At 63.0% G+C, this 27,951-nt stretch overlaps 1 protein-coding gene across 1 annotated transcript in view; it reads right to left on the reverse strand.

The window, feature by feature from the left end:
* Positions 1 to 2,019: 2,019 nt before the first annotated feature.
* FBLN2 (fibulin 2) overlaps positions 2,020 to 27,951 on the reverse strand; it is a 39,422-nt gene continuing 13,490 nt past the window's right edge. The window contains exons 3-18 of the mRNA XM_081276271.1: positions 23,604 to 23,712; positions 22,271 to 22,400; positions 19,525 to 19,702; positions 18,275 to 18,484; positions 17,603 to 17,716; positions 17,078 to 17,179; positions 15,032 to 15,172; positions 11,625 to 11,759; positions 9,711 to 9,848; positions 8,184 to 8,327; positions 7,936 to 8,064; positions 7,632 to 7,757; positions 6,723 to 6,839; positions 6,211 to 6,339; positions 3,745 to 3,868; positions 2,020 to 2,776 (exon numbers count right to left, since the gene is read on the reverse strand). Coding sequence (XP_081132397.1) covers positions 2,419 to 2,776; positions 3,745 to 3,868; positions 6,211 to 6,339; positions 6,723 to 6,839; positions 7,632 to 7,757; positions 7,936 to 8,064; positions 8,184 to 8,327; positions 9,711 to 9,848; positions 11,625 to 11,759; positions 15,032 to 15,172; positions 17,078 to 17,179; positions 17,603 to 17,716; positions 18,275 to 18,484; positions 19,525 to 19,702; positions 22,271 to 22,400; positions 23,604 to 23,712 — 2,384 coding nt within the window. The 3' untranslated portion in view covers positions 2,020 to 2,418. The remainder of the gene's footprint in view (positions 2,777 to 3,744; positions 3,869 to 6,210; positions 6,340 to 6,722; positions 6,840 to 7,631; positions 7,758 to 7,935; positions 8,065 to 8,183; positions 8,328 to 9,710; positions 9,849 to 11,624; positions 11,760 to 15,031; positions 15,173 to 17,077; positions 17,180 to 17,602; positions 17,717 to 18,274; positions 18,485 to 19,524; positions 19,703 to 22,270; positions 22,401 to 23,603; positions 23,713 to 27,951) is intronic.

Raw genomic sequence — 27,951 nt, forward strand, 5'->3', positions numbered from 1 at the left:
TCTGTAAAATGGGGTGGTCAGGAAGGCAGGCAAGAAGGCCACGCCATCGGCTGAGCACGGTCACCTCCCAGGAGGCAAGCAGAGGGTCCCCGACGCCTGGCCATCCCCAGGGGCCCTGGGCAAGGTGTCCCTCCAGGGCCAGAAGGAGCAGGCTGGACACAGAATCGCAGGGCGGGCGCACCTGCTAGGCCCTCCCCGCCACCTCGGAGCCTCCCGCGTGTCCCCACGCTCCTGTCCCCATGTCCCCTTGCCCAGCGACTGGCAGCCCCTACCCCGGGCTTGGACGAGCCCGTTTCCCTGCCGCTCCAGCCTGACTCCGAGTGGCGCCTATTTGTCACTCGGGTGTCTAGATCCACACGTCCTGTGGTCAGCAGACCCATCTGGACAGTGCGACGTCCCCGCCCGAGGCCCCTGGGACCGCCTGGTCGCCTGCACCTTCCCGAGCTCCTGTAGATGCCGATGGTGGCCGGCGAACTGCTAAGAGTGGTTCCCAATACGACACATGACACGGCACAGCAGATGTCGCCGGATGTCCCTTCCCAAGCGCGACCCCACTCCAGCCCCGTCCGGCACGGGCAGCCTCTCCGCCGCTCTACGCCTGCGCGGTCCCTAGCGATCCCGCGCGCCGCCGCCAGGGGTCGCTGCGCGCTGGCCGTGGCTGGGACCTGGGGTGGCGCCTGCAGCCGGGTGGGCGGGCTCAGGTGGGCGCCCAGGGTCCTCGGCGGCTGGAACTCTGCACCGATCGCCCAACTCTGCACCCCGGAACTCCCACTGCTGCCCCAAACTTTCACAGCTCGGAACCGCACCCGACCCGCCCTGCTACTTCATCAGGGCCACCAAAGGGCTTCTCCAGAAAGTCCAGGACGCTCGCCGTGGCGCAGCACCCCGAGGTTCCAGAGCCCCCCGCGAGTTCCTCTTCGTTGCAGTGACTGTCCAGGGCAGGGGCGCTCGGCCGTGGAGCCCCCCGCCTTTTATATGTATGTATTTTGATTTAGACACAGAGTCTCGCTGCATTGGGGACGCTGGCTTTGAATTCGCGATCCTCCTGCCTCAGCCTCCCAATTTGCTGGGATGATTGACAGGCGCGCGCCACTGCGCCCGGTGTTTTTTTTAATAAACATTTTTTGAGCTACTTTAGATGCACAGCAAAACTGCGTGGAAGGTACAGAAGGAGCTTCCCCGTACGTACCCCTGCTCCATTAATGGATGGCCAGCGCCCCCCTCTCCCCGCCAACATCCCACCCAGGCTGACGCATCTTTTCCAACTGATGAGCCCGTCACTCTGGGGTTCACTCCTGGTGGGGTGCTCTCTACAGGTTGAGACACGTACGATGGCATTAGGAGTGAGAGCTACTGTAGCCACTTGCCTGCCCACCCCTCCCTGAGCCCCGGCAGAGCGGCCAGGCTGGCGCTGTGGCCACGAGGGCGCGCCATTGCCCCGCAGATGTGCCCAAACTCAGGGCTGCGGGAAGGAGCCGCGCAGCCGTAGAGGGGGCTGTCGCTCAAATCCTGAAACGGGATGGGAGGGAACTTCCAGGACCCCACCCCGAGCTGAGGACCTCCGGGAGCAGCTGCATGCCTCTTGCGACGGGCGCAGCTCTGAGGTCTTCGGGGCTACGGGGCCAAAACCTCTGCAGAGAACAGCTTTACCTGGGAGGCCAAAGTTTCTGTGAGATTTCTCAGTGTCGCACCCTGGCTGAAACCCTTTTCAAGGGCAGTGGTGTACGCCTGTCATCCCAGGGGATCGGGAGGCTGAGGCAGGAGGATCGCAAGGTGGAGGCCAGCCTCAGCAAGTTAGCAAGGCCCTGATAAACTCAGGGAGACCCTGTCTCTAAATAAAAACTAAAAAGGGCTGGGGACGGGGCTCAGGGGTTAACCTCCCTGGGTTTAATCCCTGGGAGCCGCCACCCCCCAAAAAAGAACCCGATCCACTACCCAACAGCTTGGGCCAGCTGGGGGAACGAGGAGTGACGTCCAGAGCCCACTGTCAAGTTCAACAGAAAAGAAGGGACCAAGGGGCACGTCACTGCGAACTTTATGATCCTTTCGTGCTACTCGAGTTCCTCACAACGTGGCTACTTTTATAATTCAACAAACTTTAAAAATGATTAAAAAAAAAAAAAAGGACAGAGCTCATCACAGTGAAACAGGAAATGGAATGTCAGCTCTGGGGCCAGGCCCTCCAGTTGAGTCCAGAAGCCCCAAGGTGGTCACTGTCTTTGGGGAGTGTGAGTCAGTCAGGGTCCAGCATGGGGGCCTTGCCCTCCAGCACCGGAGTGGCCTTGACCTTGCACGCTGCGGCCAGAGCCTCCATAACAAGCTCCCTCCCTCCCGGGCTGGGGGGGCGCAGGAGAGACCAGGACCTGGGGAGACGGAGTCCGGGGACTCTGGGGTGGCAGGTGGCGCAGGCAGCAGGGCTCAGGGGCCCAGGGCGGTGAAGAAGATGTGCATCTTGACCAGGAAGGTGGTGACCGAGCCCTGGCGCCACAGCTTCATCTCCACGTCCAGGGCGAAGTCGCGCGGCTCCAGCACCGGTCGCTGCAGGGTCACCACCCCCGTGTAGGCGTTGAGGCGGCGCGTGATGAAGTAGCCCTCCTCGTTGCCCCGGGTGATGGCCAGCGAGATGGTGTCCCCCGCAAAGGCCGGCGCGGGCCCGATGCGGAAGATGTGCGCGGGCACCAGCAGCCCGGTCTGCAGGCTGAGCTGGTGGTGCGTGATGCGCGCCGGGGACGCCTGGCACTCGGCGGGGTCGGGGCAGTGCGCGCGCTCACACCTCCTGCGGGCGGGGACGGGTCAGCGGGGCCTGCGTCAGGGAGGACGCAGGAGGATGCGGGGCAGGCAGCCGGGCTGGGATCGTGGGGTGCTCCTTTTTTGCAGCAGGAGGGAACCCCAGCTCTCGCCCCGAGCCCTGTTTGCTTTTCATTTAGAGACAGGCTCTCACTGAGCTGCTCAGGGCCCAAGTTGCTGAGGCTGGCCTCCAACTTGCCATCCTCCTGCCTCAGCCTCCCCAGATGCTAGGATGGCAGCGAGGCCACCCCCCGGCTAGCTCCTGTTCTCATCCCTCTTCCTTTCTGCTCTCCCCCCCTCTCCTTCCCACTTGCTCCCTCTTCCCATCGCACTTAGTGGCCCCTGCTGCCAGCTGTGTCCTGCTTGGCCTTCTCCCCACCCTGCTCTGGAAGGGCAAGGCCGTGTGGCCAGGGGCACAGGTCATGTGCTGTCACTTCCCAGAGGACAGCGGCTTGCGCTCCTCATGGCCTACATCGGGCATGTCCAGGGCCACGCAGCCTCCTGGAGAGGCCTCCCGCCCAGAGCCACCCGAGCCGTCCAGCCCTGGGATGGTGCGGCCCCCAGGGAGTCACAGCAGCCCCAGGAGACCCTGAGCCTGGGCCACAGCCACCGCTCCAGCCCCCAGAGACAGAATGGGACCGTGGACCTTTGTCACCCGGGGTGTGGAGTATTGGGGACCTTTGTCACTCAGGCTGCAGACCATGTGTTGGGGACAGAGACAGAGGGACAGAGGGACAGAGAGACACAGAGACAGAGAGAGAGGGACACAGGGCCAGAGGCCGGGGGCGTGGGCTTCTCCAGTCCCCTGCTCCTCGCTCTGGGAGCTGTTTCATTTGCACCCGACACGGCGTCGGGGCCATGGGCAGGAGGTGACTGCGGCAGGGCCTGTCCCTTGGCCAGGTAACGCGGGATCAGCGCAGGGCCGGAGGCGCAAGGCCAAGACTCAGGGGCACTCACATTTCGGAGACTTGGACGTAGTTGGGGGGACACGTGAAGCGCAGGCAGCGGAAGCCGCCCTGAAGGTTGAAACAGGTCTCGGCCGCGGAGCAGTTGTGGGTGCCCAGGGCACATTCGTCCAGGTCTGTGGGGACAGGAGGGGCAGTGAGGGGGCTCCCAGGACCCAGCCTGAGACAGACCACGGAGTCTGGCCTCCTCTGCGCCCTCCCCTGCACAGGGGCCACGGTCCTGCAGGACACCTGGACAGCCAGCAGCCTGACCTGACCCCCGGGCCTTTGCACATGCTTCGCAGCAGTTGCGACAGCTTCCCTGCATCTTCCCTCACTGGCTCCCACTCACACCCAGGCCTTGGGTGCCACGTCCCTCCTGCAGGATGGCCCACCAGGCTACCCCCCTGCCGTCCCCACTGCCCCGACCCCGTGCTTGTCCCTGAACCACTGTCACCGTCTGTCACCCTCTGACACACACCAAGGCTGCTGTGTGGCTATCCCACCTCCACCCTCCCCTCCTCGGCCTGGGCTCTGGGAGGACAGGGCTGCTTGTCCCTCCCATCCCAGGCACCCAGAAGGACCAATGGCCGCCAAGGGCAGCCGCTCCCCACGAGCTTCTAGACACACGCAGGGCCCTGCCTGGGGACGCGCAGCCGCACAGGGCCCCGCCAGACGGGATACTCAAGCTCCCAGAACGCGGCCTGTGCAGAGCCCTTGGACACACGGCCACTACACGCATGCATGGGCTCTGCGGCACCCACAGGGTCGTGGGGACGGCCACTCAGGGCTCTGCAGCTCATGGGCCCAGACAGACCCACAGACATGAAAAGAAAAGGCTCAGAGCAGCGTGTGTGAGACAGACAGACGGATGGACAGACCCAGGCACCCAGCCACTTGGTGCAGAAAGGACAGTCCTAGGAGGCCCCAGATGACCCCTGGAGCGCTCCACAGTGACTCCTGAGAGCATGCCCTGGCTCAGTCCACCCCCAACTCTGCCAGCAGACCTGGCCTCCTGGGGCGTGGGCAGCTCAGATCCTGGGGACACAGTCCCTGCCGTCACTCGGTGTCAGTAGTGGGGCTGGGCCATGTGGGTGTCAAATCCAGGCTCCACCGGGCAGTGGGGCAGCCGGTCAGCCCAGCAGCTCGGGAGGCCGAGGCCGGAGGACCGTGAGTTCAAAACCAGCCTCAACCTGCAGGGCCCGGGGCGTCTGTCCACCCCAAGGCTGCCCCAGGCAAGTGCGAGGAGCACGGCCCAAGGCCAGGGCAGGGGTGGCTAAGGCTGGGCAGCCATGGTCACCACAGGAAGCCAGACTCTCCTCTGCTCCTGACCTCTGCCCTGGGCTTCCCACACCGGAGACCCAGGTGCCTGGCCGTGGGCAGGGCAGGATGCGGGGCTGCTTTAGCTTCGCCCGGGGCCAGCGCAGATGGCCATGTCCAGAGCAGAGGGACGGTCTTCCGTGGCCAGTGGCTGCCTGGCTTCACCAGGCCCACAGGAAACTCTGACTTCCTGGGTTTTTTTTTTTTTTTTTTTTTTTTGGTCCTGGGGATTGAACCAGAGACGTTTCACCCCTGAGCCCCGTCCCCAGCCTTCTTTATGCTTTATTTCGAGACAGGGTCTCCCTGAGTTGCTGAGGTTGGCCTCCAACTTGCGATCCTCCTGCCTTGGCCTCCCGATCAGATGGGATTCCAGGCATGCACCACTGTGCCGGGCGAATTTTAATACGTTTAACCCATATTTTGTTGAATCTGAGGACGAAGAACCTGCAGATAAAAAGGCCAACTCTGTGTGTGTGTGTGTGTGTGTGTGTGTGTGTGTGTGTGTGTGTGTTTGCACGAGGAAAGATAGAAGGAAATCTAATGTATCCAAGTACACTGACTCCAGCTGTCTGTCAATCCAGCTGTCGGTCCAATGTTCGCTGAGCAGCTGCTGTGTGCTGGGCATTGCTCTAGTGGGGTGAGCAAGGGAGACACGGCCCCACCTTCACGGAGTGTCTACTCCAAGATGGCTAAACCCAAGTGTCTTCCAATTCTTTCTGTTCTTTGTTTTTACTCTCAAAAATGGGCAAGTTCATGGGTGCTGTGGCCCACGCCTGTCACCCCAGCAGCTCCGGAGGCTGAGTCAGGAGGATCGAAAGTTGGAGGCCAGCCTCAGCAATAAGGGAGACCCTAAGCAGCTCAGGGAGACCGTGTGGCTCAGGGGTTGAGGGCCCTGAGTTTAATCCCTGGTATTAAAAAGAAAAAAAAAAAAACACAGCCCATGGGATCCCTGTTCCATTTCCACGTCGGGGTCCAGGCTGAGTCCAGGCCTGGGAGATTCTGAACTGGATCGAGCACCCCAAGACCCTGCCTCCTTCCTCCTAAACCTAGGCCTCAGTTAACACGACCCTGGTGGCGCGGGCCTTTCTCTGCTCGTGCGCCGAGCCTTCCTGTGTAGCCTGGAGCCCCTGAGCCCCGCAGGGCAGGGCCAACTGCTCACCCTTGCAGGTCCTCCCGTTGGCCATCATGGTGTAGCCCTGGTCCGGGCACGCGCACTGGTAGCTCCCGGGCACGTTGAGACAGCGGAAGGTGCAGAGGATGCCCGCGCCCTGAGCGCACTCGTCGATGTCTGCCAGGGAGAAGTTGGGCCCAGGTGACCCCAGCCCACCCCCAGGTCCCAGCCGCTGATAGCAACAGAAGAAAGTCAGCCAGGGCTGCAGAGCAAGGGCCCCCGCAGCCGAGGACTGCGCAGCCTCCGTTCCAGATCTGACTCCATCCTCCACCAGAGAGGCCGGGGGGCGTCTCCCGGTTACAGAGGAGGAGCCTGAGGTCAGAGTGGCCCAGCAGTTCCCCAAGACACCACGGCAGGCGACTGAAGGGCTGGGGCTGGAACATGGACCTCCCAACAGACCCCTGCAGGCCCTGGGCGCCCGGCCCTGGAGCAGTGCTTTGAGAGCCTGGAGGCCGGGCAAGGGTGGCCCTCGGGAGGGGCGCCGGGCGAGGGAGTCCCACCTGTGCAGGTGTGCCCGTCCTCGGCCAGCTGGTAGCCCTGGTGGCAGTAGCACTGGTAGGAGCCGTAGATGTTGGCGCACTCCTGGCTGCAGCGCCCGGCCTCACACTCATTCACATCTGCAGGGCGGCAGGGGCGGGCCGTGAGGCTGGGGTCAGCTCGCCAGGAACCTCGCCTTTAGAGACGGTCAGTTCTCACGTTTTGGGGGCCAGTGGAGAGCCAGAGGCCAGGAGGAGGACAGGGAGCCAGTCGGGGGCAAAGGGCAGGGCAGGGCCGGGCAGGGCCGGGAAGGGCCGGGACTGCCCCCAGCAGGGTAGTCACAGGTCAGGCCAGTGCTTGGGGGCCTGGTGCTGTCCCCACGCGGCCCTGGGGGTGCTGACATAGGCCTCCACAAGGGCTGCCAGGTCCCTGCTATGGGGCGCACCTGGGGACATACCCATGAGCCAGACAGACAAGTCCCTAAGTGAAGGAGGTCACATGCACACACAGAAAAGCACAGGAGCAAAGTGACAAGCAAGTCAAACAGTCACTATGTCAAAAGGAGCCAGGGAGCCGGGCGCAGTGGTGCGTGTGTGATCCCAGGGGCTGGGAGGCTGAGGCAGGAGGATCAAAAGTTGGAGGCCAGCCTCAGTTACTTAGGGAGACCCTGTCTCTAAATAATATATAAAAAGGGGTGGGGACGGGGCTCAGGGATCAGGCACCCCTGGATGTGACCCGATACAAAAAAAAAAAAAGAGTTGAAGTCCACCCAGGGCCGTTCAAACTGACTCCATAAACACAGGCACTTGGGGCTTCTGGAGAGCCAGGGAAATGGCCACCAGGAACCCACAGGCTTGGGGGCCCTCGGGAGTAGGTGCTGGGGACCCCTCCCAGCACGGTGGGCGTCCCCAGGCGGCCAGGCGGGTGGGTACCTTCGCAGTGCCTGCCGTCGGCGGCCAGCAGGAAGCCCGAGGCGCAGGCGCAGCGGTAGGAGCCCAGCGTGTTCTCGCACGTGTGTTGGCACAGGCGGCCCGGCGAGGCCCAGCACTCGTTCACGTCTGCGGGGACAGTGGCAGCGGGCATGGGAGGCCACCCCGCACCCGGGTCCCCCGGGGCACAGAAGAGGCAGGGGAAGGCTGGCCTCCAGGAGGAGCGGTGGGCACCATCCTGGCTGCGGGGACCCTGGGGGACCCCGAGAGAGACCCCGAGGGACCCCGGAGGGCGCGCCCCACCTACCGATGCAGGAGCGGCCAAAGGCGTCCCTCTGGAAGCCAGGCTTGCAATCGCAGCGGTGGGACCCGGGAAGGTTGTGGCACACCTGTGTGTCCCCGCAGTGGTGCAGCCCGGTCTCACACTCGTCCACGTCTGGGGAGGACAGCGGGGGGCAGCAGCTGAGTCCCGCTCCCTCTGCTGGCCTCCTGTGGCCAGGAACCCTGGTCAGGCGGAGGCCCGGAGGCCAGGAGGCAGGGAGGCTGGCAGCTTACCCACACAGGCCGTCCCGTCCTGGTTGGCGTGGTAGCCGCGCCGGCAGACCAGCGGGTTCCTCTGGCACGTGTAGGAGCCCACGGTGTTGACGCAGCTGAAGCCCGAGCGACAGGGCTCGGACAGCGACGTGCACTCGTTGATGTCTGCAGAAGGGAGGTGGGTGACAGCGAGCCTGGCAGGGGCCTTCCCCTGAGCCTAGGGCTGCACTGGGAAGCGGCCGGTACCAGACTCCAGGGCAGGGGTGGAGAGGGCTTTGGGGTCCATGGGCCTGGCCTGCCCCCCCTTCTCCCAGCCCCAGTCCTCTACGAAGCTACAACATGCACGCACAGCCCTACCACAGGGCCTTTGCATACGCTGCCTGTTTCCCGGCCTACGCTGACCCCTAATATTTCTCTAGCTGAACTGTGAACTTCCTGATGTCATCTCCATGGGACAACCTTCGGGGCCAGTCTAGGGAGACCAGACTTCTGCACAGCACCTGTCCTTCCCCTGTCCCTCTGCACAGCTCATTCCCAAGACTGAATGTGGACTTGAGTGTCCCTCGTACAAGAAGCTGAGCTTCTACCTCCAAGGGAGCAGGCCCACAGCTTCTGGGGAGCTGGGACCTTCTGGCTCTGTGGCTGACCAGCAGCTTCTTGGAAGGGGACGATGATGGGTGGGGGCAGTGTGGGCTCTCAGAACCTCTTGGGGACAACAACTGGCCCAGCATCCATCAAACTGTAGCTGTCAATCCTTGGGATTATTCTAGAAGGTCTCACTAGCACTTGTTTTGGTGCTGGGGATTGAACCTGGGGCCCTCGACCACTGAGCCACACCCCCATCCCTATCTTGGATTTTATTTACACACAGGTCTGGCTGAGTTGCTGAGGCTGGCCTCCAACTTGCGAGCCTCCTATGTCAGCCTCCTGAGCTGCTGGATTAGTGCACCACTATGCCAGCACCTGAGTTTTCCGTGGGGCTGTGCTGTGAAACCGGTGTTCTGTTTCCCTCTGCGTGTGTCTGTACCAGGTCACCATATCAGATGTCATGGGCCAGGTTAAAAAGTACTTGATATGCATTCTTCCAGTCCAACCCCGCTAATGGGTAAACCGAGGCCACAGGACAAGTAACTGCCAAGGTGAGACGACTCAGGTGGGGGGGGGCAGGCAGAATTTTGCAAGCATCTCCTGGGGCTGGACACTGGGCATGCCCATCGCAGGTGGAGACAGAGGCTGTGACTGAACCCTAAGCCAGGTCCACCTGGTCTCAAAAGGGCTGGGAGCAGACAGGTGCAGTGAGGCCCACCTGTGATCCCAGGGGCTTGGGAGGCTGAGGCAGGAGGATCGCGAGTTGGAGGCCAGCCTCAGCAACTTAGGCCCTAAGCAACTCAGCGAGACCCTGTCTCTAAATAAAACATAAAAAGGGCTGGGGACGGGGCTCAGGGTCGAGTGTCCCTAGTTCAATCTCCAGTGCCCAAAATACAGTGCTTAGAGATGCATGACACCTCCCGAGGAGCCCGAGGAGGGGACCCCGCTGAGCCCACTCACCCACACAGTTGCCCTCGGGGTCCTGCAGGAAGCCCTCCATGCAGCGCTGCCGCACCTGGCAGTAGAAGGAGCCCCTGGTGTTCTGGCACGAGAAGCCCGCCTGGCAGTTGTGGGTGCCCGTCGCACACTCGTCCACGTCTGGCACACAGAGGCCCGGGGTGAAGGGCAGCCCCTGCCCCGCATGCCCAGCACCCAGCCCACCCAGCTCTGCCCTCAGGATGCCGGATGGCTCAAAGGTTGCTGCAGGAAGCTGGCAGAGCCCTGTCACTAGTGTGGCCCGTGTCCCCAGAGTGCGATGGCATGAGCTCATTTACCGAGCTGCCCCAGGGTTCCAGGTACTGTTGTAAGCACATGGTGACGACAGCTTACACCTCTTAGATGAGGTCCTGCGTGGATGCTTTTCGACTTTTGGTACGGGAGATGGAACCTGAGGTTCTTGACCACTGAGCCCCATCCCCAGCCCTTTTTACTTTTTATTTAGAGACAGGGTCGCACTGAGTCACTTAGGGCCTTGCCAAGTTGCTGAGGCTGGCCTCCAGCTTTCAATCCTCCGGCCTCAGCCTCCCGAGCTGCTGGGATGACAGGCGTGTGCACTGCGCACACAGAGGCCCCAACCCCTGAGCCTGTCTTTGTTCTTGGCCAGGCCACAATCCCACCCTCCCTGTCTCCACAGTGCCCCCCTGCCTGGAACACCCTTCCTGCTCTTCTTTTATCAGACCCTAGGATGACATCGCCTGCACTGGGGGCCTCCTCGGGCCACGCCACCCCAGGAGCACCCAGCCCACAGCCACGCTGCTCTCTCCACCTCCGCCTAGTTCCCGTGTCCCCTCCCCCGCAGCCAGAGGAAGGACGCTGCACCTCACCCCCACCCCTGGCACCCAGACGCCGCTCGGGAAATGACAGTTGAGAAATGCCGCCTCCTCTTAGAAGGCTCCAGTTTTACAGTAAAAGAGACAAAAGTGCGCTTCCAGGGGGCGCTACCCAAAATACCAAAGGGACCCACACGTGCCACCAGGAGGTGGCCTCCCCGCATCCGTCCTCAGACCCCACCCTCTGCCCCCAACACTGACGGTGAGGTCTTTCCTTGGAGAGGAAACAGACATAAGAGCTTGACGCTGACAAGAAGGGACAATCCACTCAGACCAGGACAGGGCGTGGCCGCTCAGGGGCGTGGCTGGAGGGGGTGTGGCTAAGGAGCTGGGTTGGGGCTGGTCAGGGGCGTGGCTGGAGGGGGTGTGGCTAAGGAGCTGGGCTGGGGCTGGTCAGGGGCGTGGCTGGAGGGGGTGTGGCTAAGGAGCTGGGCTGGGGCTGGTCAGGGGCGTGGCTGGAGGGGGTGTGGCTAAGGAGCTGGGCTGGGGCTGGTCAGGGGCGTGGCTGGAGGGGGTGTGGCTAAGGAGCTGGGCTGGGGCTGGTCAGGGGCGTGGCTGGGGCTGGTCGGGGCGTGGCTGAGGCTATGGGTGGGGCTGGTCAGGGGCGTGGCTGGGGCTGGTCGGGGCGTGGCTGAGGCTATGGGTGGGGCTGGTCAGGGGCGTGGCTGGGGCTGTGGGGGGGCTGGTCAGGGGCGTGGCTGGGGCTGGTCAGGGGTGTGGCTGGAGTGCGTGGGGCTGGTCAGGGGTATGGCTGGGGCTGTGGGTGGGGCTGGTCAGGGGCGTGGCCTGAGTGGGTGGGGCTGGTCAGGGGTATGGCTGGAGTGGGTGGGCTGGCCAGGGGCATGGCTGGAGGAGGTGGGTCTGGTCAAGGGCATGGCTAGGGTTGCAGGTGGAGCTGATAAGGGCGTGGCCAGGGAGGAGCCAAGCAGGCGGAGGGCGGAGTTGGTGCTGGGAGAGGCGTGGTCAGCCTTGGGGAGGGGAGTGGTCAAAGGTGGGCGGGATTGGGGGGGGTACCCAAGGCAGGCCGGCCTCTGCCCCTTCTCACCTGTGCACTCGCCGTCCTTGAGGGCGTAGCCAGGCTCGCAGGTGAGCGCCTTGTAGCAGCGGAAGGAGCCCAGGGTGTTCACGCAGTGCTCGCCCCGGCTGCACGTATGAAGGTCCGTCACACACTCGTTGATGTCTGCGGGGAGAGTGCGCGAGGAGGCCGTCAGGACCTGCAGGGCACTCTGGGTCCAGAGGCCCAGCACAACCAGGGGACCTCAGGCCACCAGGAGGCAAGGAGCGCCAGGCCCTGCCCTTGGAGGTACTCACCATCCAGAGAGGAGCACGTGGCTGATGTCCCCTTATCCAAAACTCCCTTCATTCAACAAAGATTTACTAGGAACCAGCTACGTGTCAAGCACGCTTCTTGGCAAGAGGGACAGGTCAGCGACCAAGACGAACAGACACGGCTACCGTCGCGGAGCAGACGCTCAGATACATCAATGCTCACGACAAGGAGGGTGGTCACCAGCGTTATGGAGAAAAGGGAGGACGACACGACGGGGGGGGGGGGTCGGTGCAGCAGGAAGTGAAGGGGACATGTGGACAAGAACCTGGGAGGGGTGACAGAGACAGCCAAACTGATGGTCCAGGCAGAGGGGATAGCTGTGAGGGCCGGGACCAGTCAGGACCCTGGCAGAGTTATGGCTGCAGGGGAGAGGATGACTGAGCAGGTGAGAATGGAGGGCAGGTGGGAGCCATGGAGGGTTCCCCACAGAGGGGGGAGGGTGTCCTGCTGCAGAGGAGAACAGACTAGAGCTGAAGAGAAGCCAGGCAGGAGACGGAGGTGGCTGGGAGCACCACACATGGAGGTGGGAGGAGGAGTTGGAAGATTCTAGAAAAACCGGAGGCAGAACAAATGAGATGCATTGACCAGACAAGATGGAAGAAAAAGCCGCGCGACCGGTGGCCATCCCACAGGGGCAGCTGGAGAAGCGGCCTGCAGGGGAGCCTGGGAACCTGGTGGCTGCGGGTCCAGGAAGGAGCTGGAGACACTGAGGAGGACTAGGGGAGAGACCCCCAAATCACAGGAGAGCCAAGGTGGCTGGACTGGGATCCAGCCAGCCTGGCCTGGGCTGCAAGGCCCCGCTGTTCAGTGCCGGCAGCAGGGGGCGCTCTTCCACCTCCCGACTTGCTGCAGCCCAGCCCATCTAGGGCACGCGCCCCAGGGGACCAGACAGTCCTCCGAGGGCAGGGCACAGGGGAGTCCCTGGCAGAGGTGACACCCAATACAGTCCCACTTAGGCTCACATGCCTCTAGTGCTGGGGCGCTCACTACCTCTGCAGGTGGCCTCTGTGTAATGTATTTGAAGAAAAATGACGGCGACACTAAAGCTCTAGCCCGCTTCTTACCTGAACTAACTCACAGGGGGGTTTTGGTTCCAGGGATTGACCCCAGGGGTGCTTAACCCCGGAGCCCCATCTCCAGGCCCTTTTATGTTTTATTTAGAGACAGGGCCTTGCTTATTGCTGAGGCTGGCCTCCAACTTGTGATCCTCCTGCCTCAGCCTCCCCAACTGTTGGGATGAAAGGCGTGCACACAGCACCTGGCCTACCTCACAGTTCTGAGGCAGGGGCTTATCTCACTCTCAGATGAGGGATCCAGGAGGTGGAGCAATTTTGTATAAGGTCTTAGGAGTAAAAAAGTGCAAAAGCAGGACTTGAACCCCAGCAGCCTGGATGTGAGACCTCGCGTTCCTACACGAGCCTCCCCTCCCACCTGCCGAAAAGCAAAGAACCACAGGAGCCCCAGGAGGCGGTCACAGACGTGCACTTAACGGAGAGAGTGCGGGGAAGCCTCTGTGTGATAAAGAACGATCAGACAGGACGTGTGCGGTGCAGGAAGCAGGCGGGCAGCCAGAGGTGTGCTCGTGAACCTTACTGGGTGGACGCACCGATGGCATTTCATGTCCTAAACCCATTTCCCGGCTGCCTGGGGACCCCTAAGAGCACAAGATCTTCTTTCCTAGGCCACCTGGAAGCCCGCACACTGGGGCAGGCAGGAAGAGGGCATCCTGGGAAGGGCGTCCACAGGCCCCAGTGGGATCTGCCTTCCCAGACGCACACACAGCCCCAACCCGCACAGGAGGAGTGGCCAGCCGCCGGCAAGCAGGGGCACATGTTCTGCCCGTGGCTGGAGGCCGGGGGGCAAACATGTCTGTGAAAGTCGCTCAGCCAGCACCCCGGGCCTGTCTGCCCAGCAGCAGAGGGTCACAAAGGGAACATTCCAGGCTGGACATGGCCTTCAAGCAAGGAGAAGGCATAATATGGGGGCCTATCCCGGGCCCTGAGTGACCTCTGTGCAGACCCTACCTCTGGGCCTTCGCCTGGGCCGTTCCTTCCACCCTGCACACCCTTCCCGGTTCCGAGCCTGTCCACCCTGGGGGAGCAGGCAGATTCCACCCTCCCCAGCAACAACAGCTGCTCTGCCCATGTCTCTGCTGTAGCCTGACCTCTGTGTCCCCTGCTGTGCCTTTGCATCTACCTCCGTTTGGGGACCATCCCCTGTAGAAAACCAAGGGCTCCTGTGTCCTTGGCCCACCACCCACAGAGCCCCGGCCGCTGGCCACACCAGCACCAAGGAACAGGCCGGAGCGCCATCACCCAGCAGCCACTGCGACCTGCGCAGGCTGGGCACTGGGTCCAGGCCCTGCCTCCTCTGCTGGGTACCACAGAGGCTGAGAGAGAGTAGCTGAACTGCTTGGGGTCACCCAGCAAATGGTGGGTACAAAACCAGATTAGCTGGACCCCAGCCTCTGTCATGCACCTCTGGAGAAGATTCTAGATGCATCCCAGGTACCTGGACAGCTAGACCCGGGCTCTGGACTGTACACATCCAGTGGTCATCAAAGGAAGATCAACGTAAGATCCACTTTTTTTTTTCGTACCAGGGATTGAACCCGGGATGCTTAACCCCCGAGCCATGTCCCAGCCCTTTTCTACTTTATTCAGAGACGGGATGCCTAGGGCCTCACTAAGTTGCTGAGGCTGGCCTCCAACTTGCCATCCTCCTGCCTTAGCCTCCTGAGTGGCTGGGATGGCAGGTGTGCACCACCCCACCTGGAAGCAGCTTCCTCTGTAACAGAGTAGGAAACTGTGGCCAGGAAATGGCAAGTGACTTTATGTCTAAAGTCAAGAGGTGAGAACTCCCAGCTGCCCCCCTGCCTCTAGATCCCACTGTGCCTGATGCCCTGCCCAGCAACCCACCCAGCCTGGGGACACATTCTGCTGAGTGTTCTGACTCCTGGGGACGTCGCTGGACAAAGAGGCCTCCCCGAGGAAAGGCAGGACAAGAGGCCAGGACAAGGGCATGAGACGGAGCGGGGGTGCCGGCTGGGGACAGCTCACGGAAGGGCCTTAGCGCGTGGAGCAGAGCGGCCGTGAGCAGGCGGCGGGAGGCCTGGCGCTTACCCACGCACTTCCTGTGCGCGTTGAGGATAAAGCCCTGGGCACAGAGCAGTGTGTGATTGACACAGGAGAAGGATCCCAGGGTGTTCACACAGAATTGTCGCCGGCCACAATCGTGAGTGCCCGCCAGGCACTCGTCTTGGTCTAGCCGCAGCCACGGGAGGGAAACAGAGCGGCCGTTAGAGGGCGGGTGCCAGCCACAGGTCTGCGGGCCGAGACCCGGGGGGCAGGACCTGTCAGGGCCTCCCAGTCCATCCGTGGGACAGCTCAGCCTGGACCCAAGTCCGAGTCCACAGAGCCCCAAGATGGCAAGTGAGGCTCAGAGAGGGCAGGCGGTCCACCCACAGTCACACAGCAGGGCAGATCAGACACGGCCTCCTGCCCCCACTGTGAACCTGCCCCAGCCCTGGGAACAGAAGGGGCTGCAGCCCCCAGCGCTCAGGGGGCCAGGCCGGCCACAGGGACAGGAGAGGGGCCCAGGGTCAGGGCAGCTCAGTGGGCACTGCAGGGCTGAGCTCTGGCCCAAGGGGTGTGGAGGTGCGGCCCTGCTGGGCAGACGTAGCAAGATGCAGGAGAAACCTCACACCTGCAGACGCTCTAAGAACCTTGGGGTTGTCACGGTTGGAGAGTCACTTTTTTTTTTTTTTTTTTTTTGGTGCCAGGGATTGACCCAGGGGCACCAGACCCCGGAGCCCATCCCAGCCCTACTTTGGGTTTTAATTCGAAACAGGGTCTCCCTGAGGTGCCTAGGGCCCCACTGTTGCTGAGGCTGGCCTCCACCTTGCCATCCTCCTTCCTCAGCCTCCTCAGTGGCTGGGTGGACAGACGTGGCCACGCGCCTGGCTTCCATTTGATCATTGTGAACACAACAGAGCGGGGGGACATCTCCGCAGGGCAGGCTGCCTGCACCCGTAGGATGTCTGTCTGCAGCCTCCGGCCTCAGCTCTTACTTCCAGAGGACCAAGGGGGGCCTGCAGACATGTGGACACTGGCCGGTCCGCATGGCCAGCAGAGGCAGAGTGGGCCTCAGGTTGCTCATGGGGGTCAGGCCCAAAGGAATCATGACCCAAGAGCAATGCCTTCCTCAGGTCCTCAGGGTCTGGGGGGACAGGAAGTAGAGCCCCGAGGACACAGCATCACCTGGTCCTGAAACCTGTCCCCACATGGAGAGGGAGACCTGCATGCTACCACCATGCTGTGTGATTCAAGCAAATCTGTCTCCCTCTCTGCGCTCACAGGGTATTTTTGGTCCACATGGAAACCCATCTTGCAGAAGAGGTGGACACAGGGCAGGTTCTTATTAGGACAGCAGGAGAGATGGGGCCATGTCTGCATGCCACCCACATGACGATGGGGCATGACGTCCCTGTATCCCTCTGATCTCTACCCAGGCGGGAACATGGATGTACTTGCTGGCCACAGACCAACAGCCACCCAGACAGGGGTGACCCTCAAGGTCTGAGATGTGGTTCATGAGCCAGGCCTGAGGGTCGCTCTGAGAAACACAAAGACCTCAGCCGGGCGCGGGGGCTCACGGGTGAGTCATTCCAGAGCTCGGGAGGCTGAGGCAGGAGGATTGTGAGTTGGAGGCCAGCCTCAGCCACAGCCACAGCGAGGCCCTGAGCAGCTCAGGGAGACCCTGTCTCTACAGAACAGGGCTGGGGACGGGGCTCAGGGGTTGGGGGGGCCCCGAGTTCAGCCCCTGGGACCAGAAAGAGAAATGCGGATCCTCAGGCCACCCAGACCTGCAGGTCGGGACCTCTGGGGAGTCCCTGGCCAGGGCTGCAGGGGACAGGGATGACGTCCGGGCTGCGCAGCATGGCTCCGCAGTCACCAGGAGAATGGGTGAAGGAGCTGGCCCTGGGCCTCAGGAACAGGACGTGGGCCCACCCGGGGGCACCTCCTACATGGCTCAGTGACACCAAGCGACTGTCTCAGGGCTCCAGGGAGCTCTGTCCCAGGAGCCAGACCTCATGGACACGGCGAGGCTGCGGCCTGCCCCTCACCGCAACCCCCAGGTCCCCCAGGTGGCAGCAGCTGGGTCCTCACCTTCGCAGGACACGCCGTCGGCCATGATGGCGTAGCCAGGGAAGCAGGAGCACATGGCCGTGCCCCCGACCACGCGGCACACCTGCCGGCACGGCCCATTGTCTGCAGGGAGGACAGGGAAGTCAGGTGCCACCCGCCACCCTCCTCCCGCCACCTGCCATCCCCCACCCGCCATGCGGGCTCCTCCCGACTCAGATCTGAGTCCAACAGAAACAGGCCCAGAGAGGGCAGAGGACGATGGACGGTGGACAGACAGACGGGCGGGAAGGTGGGTGGTCAGATTCGTGGATGGGCGGGCGGATGAGTGCGTGGACAGGTGGGAGGCTGGGTGGATGGACTGACAAATGGGAGACCACAAACACACACCAGGAATGACCGGGTGAGAGCTGGCCTGAGTCTCCCTCCCCGAGTCCCCGGTGACAGGACAGGGCCAGGTGCTGAGGCGGGGGCCACATGCCCAGCACTGGAGCCCTCAGCACCTAACTTGGTGGCCCCGGGACCCCCGGGCACACCGCCCCTGCTCACCTTTGCAGGTGTTGGGTTGCGGCAGGGGCAGCGGGATAGTGTTGGGGGGCTCCTGGGCTGGCTCCGGGTTCAGCTGGGTCTCCTGGGCGGCCCCCTGCTGCGGGGACACTCCGTCTGTGAGGACAGCAGCGGGCTCAGTCTTCCCCGGGCCTCGGCACTCACGGGCATCAGCCGTCCTTGGCCAGGGCCACCACAGAGACCGACTCAGGCAGGGGGAGGGACGGGAGGCCATTATCTGGAGTGAAAATCCACAGACCACCAGGCACGGTGGCCCACGCCTGTCCTCCCAGCAGCTGGGGAGGCTGAGGCAGGAGGATGGCCAGTTGGAGGCCAGCCTCAGCCAACAGCAAGGTGCTAATAAGCAACTCAGTGAGACCAACACAAAGCAGGGCTGGGGACGTGGCTCAGGGGTCGAGGGCCCGGAGCTGAGTCCCTGGTGCCTTCTCAAACAGAAAAGGAGGAATCACCCCCTGGACCAGGGAAGGGGCCGTCTGCACCAGGGCCACCCAGAGTGGGCGGGCAGCTGACCCCTGCAGAAGGAAGCCCCGTCTGCCGGCCTCCTGAGTCCCCAAGGCGGGCGTCCCCAGCCGGTTCCCACGCGTGCACGACCACAGGCCCCTTCCCAGGAAGGCCCGCTGCCCTGCGGGACGGCTCTGCCCGGGCCTGGCCTACCTGGGCGGCAGGTGCGGCCGTCGTCCTGCAGCGCGAAGCCAGGGAAGCAGGCGCAGCGGTAGGAGCCCACCGTGTTGACGCACAGGTGCTGGCACAGCTCCCCGGGCAGCAGCAGGCACTCGTCTTGGTCATCACCGGGCAGGCTGTTGGCCATCTCCGCCTCTGGGCCCAGGGACAGGGCCTCCTGGCTCGCCAGGTCTTCTTCTGAAACTGGGGTGCAGGTCAGCGGTCAGGACAGAGCCAGCTCGGGCAGCTCCAGAGATGGTGAGGACGGAGGGCGGGTGGACGGCCGGTGGATATGGACGCCAGAGAGGAGGGGGAGTGAGGGGATGGACCCAGGGGAACGGATGGATGGAGAGAGAGAAATGAAAGGAAGCCGGGCACAGTGGCCCACGCCTGTTAACCCAGCAGCTCAGGAGGCTGAGGCAGGAGGATCGCAAGTTGGAGGCCAGCCTCAGCAAAAGTGAGGCCAAAGCAGCTCAGCGAGACCCTGTCTCTAAAAAGGGCTGGGGACGGGGCTCAGGGGCCAGGTGCCCCAGGTTCAATCCCCAGAACCAAAAATAAAGAAAAAGAAATGGACGGATGGGTGGGCGGAGAGGTGGAGGGGTGGGTCAGGGCGTGGGTAGAGGCGTGGGTGGGCGGTTCGTGGATGCAGGGACAGAGGAGGGCTGGACGGCTGGGTGGACACACACGTGGGCAGATGAACAGACACGTCCAGCAACAGGAAGGAAAGGCTGGGGGCTGGTCCGTGTGCCCCCACAGTCCCCTGTGAGTGACAGGGCCTGTCCCCCAGGGGGGCTTGCTCAGGAGCTGGAATGGATTCAGCACCTCTGGACTCAGGGACAGTGGGCAGGACAGTGGGCCTGGCTCCCCTCGAGATCTGACCCGCCCAGAGCCCCCGTGCCTGTCCACCCACAGCGAGGTCTGCGGTGGCTGCAGCAGGGGATCAGCCCCTCTCCGCGCAGGGAGGCCTGGGAGTGGGCGAGAGTCTGGGCAGAGCTGCCCCCTAAGGCTGGGGAGGCCCAGCCCGCAGCCCAGGCCTCCGCCCTCCCGCCAGAGCCCTGGGTGGACAGACAGGTGGACAGACATGCAGGTGGACAGATGGATGTGTTGATGGACAGCAGACAGATCTGTGGATGGGTGGACGGACAGATTCATGGATGGACACATGGATAGACGGACACACACATGGATGGATGGACGAGCAGACAAGTGGCCACAGGCTCGGAGGCCTGGCAGGCATCACCCACCTCTGCGTGGCGCAGCCTTGGGCTCTGGGGGCTGGCGCACCTCGGGCACGAGCGGGTCCTGTCCCTCGCAGCAGGACAGCATGGCGTGGCTGCAGGGGTAGCCCAGGCCGGGGATGGCCTCGCAGGGCTGGCCCTCGGCCCGCACGCGGAGCCCCAGGCCGCAGCAGTCGCAGCATTGCTGGAGGGCGGGGGACGGCCGTCAGCGCCTGCTGGCCCCGCGACTGTCACCTCCCCTGGCCTCAGAGCCCGTGACGCAGGCAGGATCCCCAGGAAGGAGCAGGGGGCTTGGAGGAGCTGGCCAACGGGGTCCATGGTCGAACTTGTCTTCTGCCCACCCACGCCCTCTCCCTCTCCCAGGGCAGGGGCGCCCGTCCCCGGATCCTGTGGCGCAGGACAGGGTCAGGCTAGTTTTTTGAAATAAGCAATAAATGGCCTTTTATAGGAAAAACTATGTATTCACCACCAGCCCTGCCCATGACCCCCACGTCCCCTAGTACACAGCAGTCCTAGTCGGGCCAGATGCTGGTCTCCCAGGCCCCTGCAGTTCCCCAAGTGTCACCAGGCAGGGCTTCAAGGAGATCTTTTGGGGACTGACTCTACTCAGAAGTATCTATTCTTGCTCTCCTTTGAGCACACTTGTGATGGCTGGGGCTTTCGCAGCCATACTGAGCCATGAAGATTGAAGCTCTAAGCTAAGAACAGAAGCCTGGTCCCTAAAGCTGTCGCGTAGCTCTGTGTGTCAGGCCGTTGATCCCAAAAAGAAACTTGGTGTCATTGTTTTTAAATCTGTGATGGTGGAGTGGTTGTCATAACAGCCCCAGATGTTCCTGCATTTTCCGTCTTTGCAAGGTGCTGTTCCAGCTTCTCTTACTAAGCAAGTCAGCGGGGCACAGTGGCCCACACCCGTGATCCCAGTGGCTCGGGAGGCTGAGGCAGGAAGATTGCAAGTTGGAGGCCAGCCTCAACAACTTATCAAGACCCTGACTCAGACCTTAGGAATCGTTAAGAAGGACTGGGGTGTGGCTCAGTGGACAGCACCCCGGGGTCAGCCCCAGAGCAGGACAGAAGGCAGGCGTTCCCAAGCACCTCGTTGTGCCTATGGACTTGCTTTGGCCAAAAGGTGGAGACAGAGGGACAGTGCTCCAGTTTCAGCCGAGGCCACAGGCTGGGTCTGGACTGTCCCCATGTCAGTGGCCTGGTGCTATGGGAAAGCAGGGGACCTTGAACAAGTGGGTGCTGGTGGCAGGTCCTGGGTCACTGATGGCAAGACCTCAGCTGACGGGGCACAGTCAGAGATGGATCCCGCCTGAGCCAAGCCTGGGGCGGTCTGCCACCCACCAGAGCTGACCGGTGCTGCGGACGCGTGACGTCCACGGACTGAAGACCCGTGTGTCCCGACCCCTGCAAAGTCCCCAGGTGCTCACAGCCATCGAGAGGCACTGAGCCCAGAGGCGAGGGGCAGATGGACTGCAGACCTGCCTCGCCGCAGGGCAGGCTCCGATGGAGTGACCCCAGAGTGACAAGACCCAGTCGGAATCCTGTGCCCAGTGCCACCTGGAGCCCGAGAGACGGGGGTCTTCGGTTCCTCCCTCTCAGCCCCTCTGACTTGGGACCAACACCCTGGTCCTCTGCCCTCACCTCAGGGTCGATACCAAGCCCGTCCTCCTCCATGGGCAGCTGACCTCTCCTTCCCAGCCTCCCCTGCAGCTAGGCATGGCCCCCCGTCCATCTAAGTAGCAGTACAGAGAACAGAGGGGATCTTCGAGGGCCCAAGGACACAAATGGCACTGTATCTCACAAGAGCCAAGAGCAAAAGGCACCACATGGTCACTGAAGGGGGGATGGACCAAGAAAATGTAATCCAGGCAGAGAGTGGAGTACTATACAGCCTTTTAAAAAGGAAGGGGATTCTGACCTACGCTGTCACGTGGATAAATGCTGAGGCTGGTGAGCCCATCTCAGGAGGACGGCACCATGAGGCCCTGACACTCGTACAAGGTCCCAGAATAAGCCAATTCACAGAGAGTAGGATGGGGGCCAGGGGCTGGGACGGGCATGGGCTGGTGTTGAGTGGACACAGTCTCAATGTGGGAAGATGAAGGAGGGAGGGTGGGCACAGCCACGTGACAACGTGAATGTGCCCCAAGTAGGCTGAGGACCCCACCCCACCCCTGTGCACCTTCCCCTCCCTCTGCCCTGTCACTGCCCTGGTGGGCTCTGCCCCCATCTGTACCCACGGCCCACGCAGGACAACCACTACAACGATCCCCACAGGGACCCCGGTCACGACCTTCAAAAATCCCCCAGCGTCCCTTTCCTTCACAGCAGCGCCACAGTCCCGCCAGCGACGGACGGGACCTGCTTGGTCACCTCTCGACCTCAGCTCTGGCCACCTTTGGTTTGCTGGCTCCTCTCAGCCACGCCCGGGCCACGCGACCTTCGTGCCCACCACAGGGCCTTGGCACCTGCTGCTCCCTGCCCCCCCAAAAGACCCCCACGCCACCCACCACTCACTGCCACATGCCCAGCCCCGAGGCAGCCTGTGCTGAAGAACCGCTCTGTGGACCGACGGCCTAAGCAGTCGCTGGTGGGACTTTCTGGGCGGGGGTCAGGTGGCGGGTCCCCCGACCCCAAATGAGCCCCCGCCAAGGAGCCCTGCAGAGGGGAGCTGCCCGGGCCTGGAGGACCGTCGGACCCACGCCAGTCCCCCCGTCCTGGCAGTCCCTGCCCCCGCCCCCGGGCTTGCCTTGTACAGAGAGAGGCCACAGGTGTCATTGTCCTCGGCCCCACAGGGCCCGCCCTCCTTGGCCACCAGGACGCCGGCCAGGCAGCTCTTCTCCTTCAGGTAGGACGTGCAGCAGTACTTCTGGGCCGTCCTGCAAGAGAGGTGGCCTCAGCCGCAGCCGGCTCCCGTTCTCCCAGGGACCCTCTGCCGGGGGTGACAGTCCCCAATTCACAGAAGGAAAGTAACAGCCGGGGCCCGGTGGCGCGCACCCTTCATCCCAGGGCTCAGGAGGCTGAGATTGTGAGTTGGAGGTCAGCCTCAGCCATTCGGTGAGGCCCTGTCTCTAAATAGCTACCAAAAACACAGAGGGCAGGTGGAGGGTCCCAGAGGAGGGACCTGCCCACAGCTCCATGGCCCCGCGTCTCCTTGGCTTGAACACAAAGACTGGGTCTGTGTCCAGCTGGACTCGTGGCTGCATGATCCTGACCGCGGAGGACCAGGCTGAGGGGCACAGGCAGACCAGCAGGTGCAGCGTCCCCAGCGGATGAGGCTGTGGCACAGCGTCCATCAGGACAGCTAGGTCCCAACTCGGGCCCTCCGTGCCCCCAAACTGGCGGGATGGCAGAGAAGACAGGGGAGGGACCAGTGGACCGCCATCCCTCTGAAGAGGGCAATGTGGGCTGGACACCAGGACACAGGGCCTGCTCTTGGCCGGGCTGGCAGCGAGCTGTGGGGCTCAGGTGGACGGAGCGACCTCTCCTGGGGCTGGAGGGTCCCCAAGGGAGCAGTGTTCCGAGGTGGCCGTCAGCAGCAGGTGACTGGTCATAGGGACTGACTCAGTGGGCTCAGCCAGCGAAGGTGCCTTGACTTTTTTTTGGCCACCGGGATGGAACCCAAGACCCTCGACCCCTGTCCCCAGCCCTCTGTGCACCATATTAGAGACATGGTCTCGCTGAGTGGCTGAGGCTGGCCTCCAACTCGTGATCCTCCTGCCTCAGCCTCCCGAGCCGCTGGGATGGCAGGTGTGTGCCAGGGTGCCTAGGGGGACTCATCACTGTAGTGGACTCTTGGAAGGAGGTGGACACGAGGGAGGTGGGCCCAGCTGAAGGAGTGGGCCCTGGGGGCTGTGCCCGTGGGACCAGCCCTTGCCCACTCGGACCCTGAGTACCAGGCTGTGGGCTCCATGCTACCATGCGTCCGCCAGGTGCCAACCAGGACGGGACCTCAGAGACCCGAGCCAAGGTCACCCTCCTGTCCCTTCTGCTGTTTCTTCTCTGGCACTTTTGTCACCGCGGCCCCAGGTCAGGAAGCACCACCCGCCAGCGGCGTGGAGCCGGGGACGGGGACGGCTCACCTGCAGACGTCGGCCTCGGTGCCCTCGGGTATCCCTGCGCACTCGTCCCTGAGGATGGCCCACTGCTGCCCAGCCGCACAGCACGTCTCGACCAGCTCCCGGGTGGACCCTGGGGATGACCAGGACACAGTCACCACGCACAGTGCGGGCGGCTGGCTACTGTCCAGACCTGTCCCCAGGTGGGGGACACGGTGGCCACTCACAGCTCGGCGTCACTGTCATCTCTGCAGAACGGCCTGGGTTGGGTGCCCCCACGGGGTCAGGAGGGATACAGAGAGTAACTGACGGGGTCGCCCAGGCTCAGAGGGGTCGGAGTGACGCTTCCTGGGCCCAGCCCCACAAGTCTTCCCTAGAGCTGTCCCCAAAGGAACCAGCAGGCCAAAAAGACCCCAGCTCTCAACCTGAGGGGCAGCAATGGAGGGGCTCAGTGTGAGCGCATGCCCGGCACCTGTGAGGCCCAGGCTCCGTCCCTAGCACAGGACTAGATGGACACAAGGTGTGTGCGTGAAAGCCTCGGTTGAGACAACTGGGTGGACCGGCTACTGCCACCTTCACCACCTACAGAACAAAGACCTGCATAGCCCAGCACCACGGACGGAAGGACAGGCAAAGCCACCTCTAAGGTCCCTACAGCTGACAAGAAATCACCATACGTGTGCAGGGACCAAGGCGAGTCCTCCCAGGAGCTCGGGAGGCTGAGGTAGGAGGATCCCAAGTTGGAGGCCAGCCTCAGCAACTCAACAAGCAAGACCTAGTCTCTAAGTAAAATCTAAAAAGGGCTGGGGACGGGGCTCAGGGGTTCAGCACCCCTGGGCTCCAACCCTGATACTAAAAGGAAAAGAATGTCACGCGTAGGCTTCGACTATTGAGGTGCCTGCGACCAATGAGGGACAGGCGCTGCGAGAAAGGGGGAAGCAGGTGGGGCCTCGCCCAGGGAAGCGCAGGTTCCTGAGGAGCGTCTTCCCTTCCACAGAACAGCCTCCATCCAGTCCCCACGCACAGAGCTCCAGGGGCCAGACGGTGGGGGGTGAGGAATGGGGGACCGTCCCCCGCCCCCACACTACCGCCCCCTCACTCCCAGCCGCCAGTTGGGGTCACCTTGGTGGGAGGGATGGACTCAGAGCTGCCCTCGGCTCCGCTTCCCTCCCACCCAGAGCTGCGCTGCTTGGTCAGTTTTCAGTCACTGTGACAGATGACCCGAGACAAGCGGCTTACGAAGCAAAAAGGTTTACTCTGGCTCAGAGTTGGCGAGTCTGTGATCCACGACCGGCTGGCCCTGTGGCTTTGACCTGTGGTGGCACGTCACAGTAGGAGCTCGTGAAAAGTGCTCGCCTCGTGGGGGTGGGAGGAAAGAGAGGACCAGGTGGCCACTGCCGGATTCCCTTTGAGGACAAGCCCCCAGGGACCTGAAGGCCACCACGGGGCTCCCCCACCTCCCACGGGCTGGGCTTTCACTCCGGCTTGTCGGGGGACATTTGCAACCCACAGCAGAGCAACTGCCCATGGGCCTCTCCAGGCCACAGCCCCCACCCCCACCCCCAGCTGGGGACACACCCAGGTGGGAGCTAGCTCCCGTGTGTTTAAAAAATCGATCTGAATTATCTGCCAATATTTATAAAGTTGAAAGCTTTTACATGAAGCTCCCGATTCCAGCTTCCCTCAGCAAAACCAAAGTTCTGCTAAGTTTCTTGTCACCGGGGATTGAACCCAGGGGCACTTGACCCCTGAGCCCCGTCCTCAGCCCTATGCTGGATTTTATTTAGAGACAGGGTCTCGCTGAGTTGCTCAGGGCCCCCATTTGCTGAGGCTGGCCTCCTAACTTGGGATCCTCCCGCCTCAGCCTCCAGAGCTCCTGGAGGGGGCAGGTGTGGGCCACCGTACCTGCAGACAATCCACATGAGGGGCTGTGCTGGGCCCCCACACTCTAGGGCCAACCCCTGAGCTGGGCGACTCGCTGGCCTGGGGTTTAAGGTGGTGGCCCCTGCTCATGAACCGCTCCCCCTGCTGCCCTCCAGAGGCCGGCTCCTGAGCATCCCCGAGGTCGCAGGAAGGGCTTTCTGGCCCCTGCCAAGTCCTGGGCACCTCACAGAGCCTGGCCCAGTGTCCCGGCCAGGGCGTGTGGACAGGCAAGAGAGTGGGGGCTGGGAGCAGGACGAGACCGCCACCCGCACCTTAGTGGCCCCTGGAGCAGGAGTGCCACAGCCAGACCCTGGCCCTTCTGTCTCCCCTCTGCCACAGGCGCCCACGGAACCGTAGCCTCCCCGACTCCACACCAGGACGGAGGCCCGGGTCCCACCAGCCCTGACCCCCTGACCCCCGTCAAGAGCCAGCGATCTGCAGGCGTCCTGGGACTGCGGTCTGGACAACGGGGACGTGGCCGCTGGCAGGGGCCACCGGGGCCCATCGGAGGGTGGGAAGGGTCCAGAGCAAGGTGCCCAGTTGGTGGCCACCAACCATCTCCCTTCATGGGCCTCGGGGACCTTGGACAATTCCCTGCAGCTCTCTGGGCCTCAGTCACCCTGACCGTACGCTGGTTGTCACCGTGCCGTCCCCCTCGTCCTGTGCAGGGCATCCTGGAGCTCAGGGGACGGGCCACGTCCAACAACGGAGCACAGGCACTGGCCGCACCCCACGCCCCACCCGGCAGGAGGGACCCGGCTGCAGACGGGCGCAGGCCAGTGGTCCCCCTCCGGTCACCAGACGGCCGCCCACGGCCCGGCTGCTCGGCCAGGGGAAGGGCTCTGGGTTGGGGCGTCTGCTGGCTCCGGGGCAGGGCGGAGACTGAGCATGAGCAGCGTCCCCCGAGAGGACCCTGGCTGCACATCTGGCCCAGCTGGAGTGACAAACAGGGGCGGGGACGGAAAGTGGGCAGTGAACACCCCACACACACCCTGCCCCAGCAGGCCTGTCCTTGGCTCTCTCACCAGAGGGGACGGTCCCCGGCCAGCTGAAGACACACGCGTTCATTCACTGGAACGAACACACGCATCCACCGCCCCTCCCACCCTGGACCCCGGGAGCAGGGGACAGACGGGACGACGGACGGCCCTGGGCGGCTGCTCTGTGCTGCACAACAGCTCAGCTCCTCTGTTGGGGAACCCTGGGACCAACCCCACATCTTACAGATGCAGAAAAGGAGGCTCAGAGAGGGCGAGTTGCTTGCCTGAGGTCACACAGCCAGGAGCAAAAGAGCAGGAACTCAGCCTCTGGGGCCACGCCCGGGGCTCCCCCAAGCCAGGCCTCCCAGCATGGGAACCACAGTGAAGGAGAGGACCGAGGCCCCAGCCTGGGCGCACTGACCTTGGCCAGACGCAGCGCTCTCCTGGAAGCATCAAGTCCTTAGGACAAAGGACTCAGAGGCCACCCAAGCCTGGCCCAGCTACAGGAGATGCTGGCAGAAGCTGCCCCGGGCCGCCACACAGCCTGGGGCTGAGACGCTGGAAGGCAGGCTGCCCGGCCTGGGCGTGGACAGGGAGCAGTTCAGAAGCTGAGTCCACGGAGGGCAGAGCCCCTCCACGCACAGTCCTGACCTGTGCCTGACGCGCCTTCTTCCTCACCAGTACCCGGCTCTAGGAGGGAGCCCTCTGTGAGCACCCTCTTTTGTGTTTTTGGTACCAGAGATGGAACCCAGGGGTGCTGCCCATGGAGCCACATCCCAGCCCTTTTTATATTTTATTTAGAGACAGGGCCTCGCTAAGTGGCTGAAGCTGGCCTCCAACTTGTGATCCTCCAACCTCAGCCTCCCGAACTGGCCTGGGCTGTGAGCCCCTTTTGTGGATGAGGAAACTGAGGCCTGAGACAACTAAACAATTGACCCAAAGGCCACACAGCTTCTGAGGGCCCCAGTCAGCCTCCAGCAAGGGCAGGGGGCAGGAAACCCGGCTCCCACCACCGACAGATCTGGGTTTGGGCTGAGTCCACCCACTGGCCCGGGCCTCGGGCCAGGCACACTTCCGCCTGGGTGGGAAGGATCGCGTAAGCCTTTTGTTGTGAGATGATGTCAGGCTGGGGCAGGAGACGGGGGCAGGTCCAGGGCACGGAGGCCCTCTCTCCCTCTCTCCTCATCCCACGGCAGAGTCCAGGACTCTGAAGCAGTTGTCGTTGCAAGGAGCCCCTGAACCTGTGCTCAAGCCTGGGGGGACATCAGCCACACCTGGCCTAGCCAACCTGTGGGTTTGGAAAACCACGGATTCAGGAAACAGCTCTCAAGACCAAAGAAGCCCACGGGGACGGGGCCCAGACCTTCAGACCTCTCTCTGTGAAATGACCCGGGGCCTCTGGGACACCGATCTGTCAGCAGCTCCACTGTCGCAGAATCTGTCCCCAAGCCAGCCGTACCCGCCAGAAA

This window comes from Spermophilus citellus (assembly GCF_964194105.1).
Source record: "Spermophilus citellus genome assembly, chromosome: 19".
In the NCBI taxonomy this organism is placed as follows: domain Eukaryota; kingdom Metazoa; phylum Chordata; class Mammalia; order Rodentia; family Sciuridae; genus Spermophilus; species Spermophilus citellus.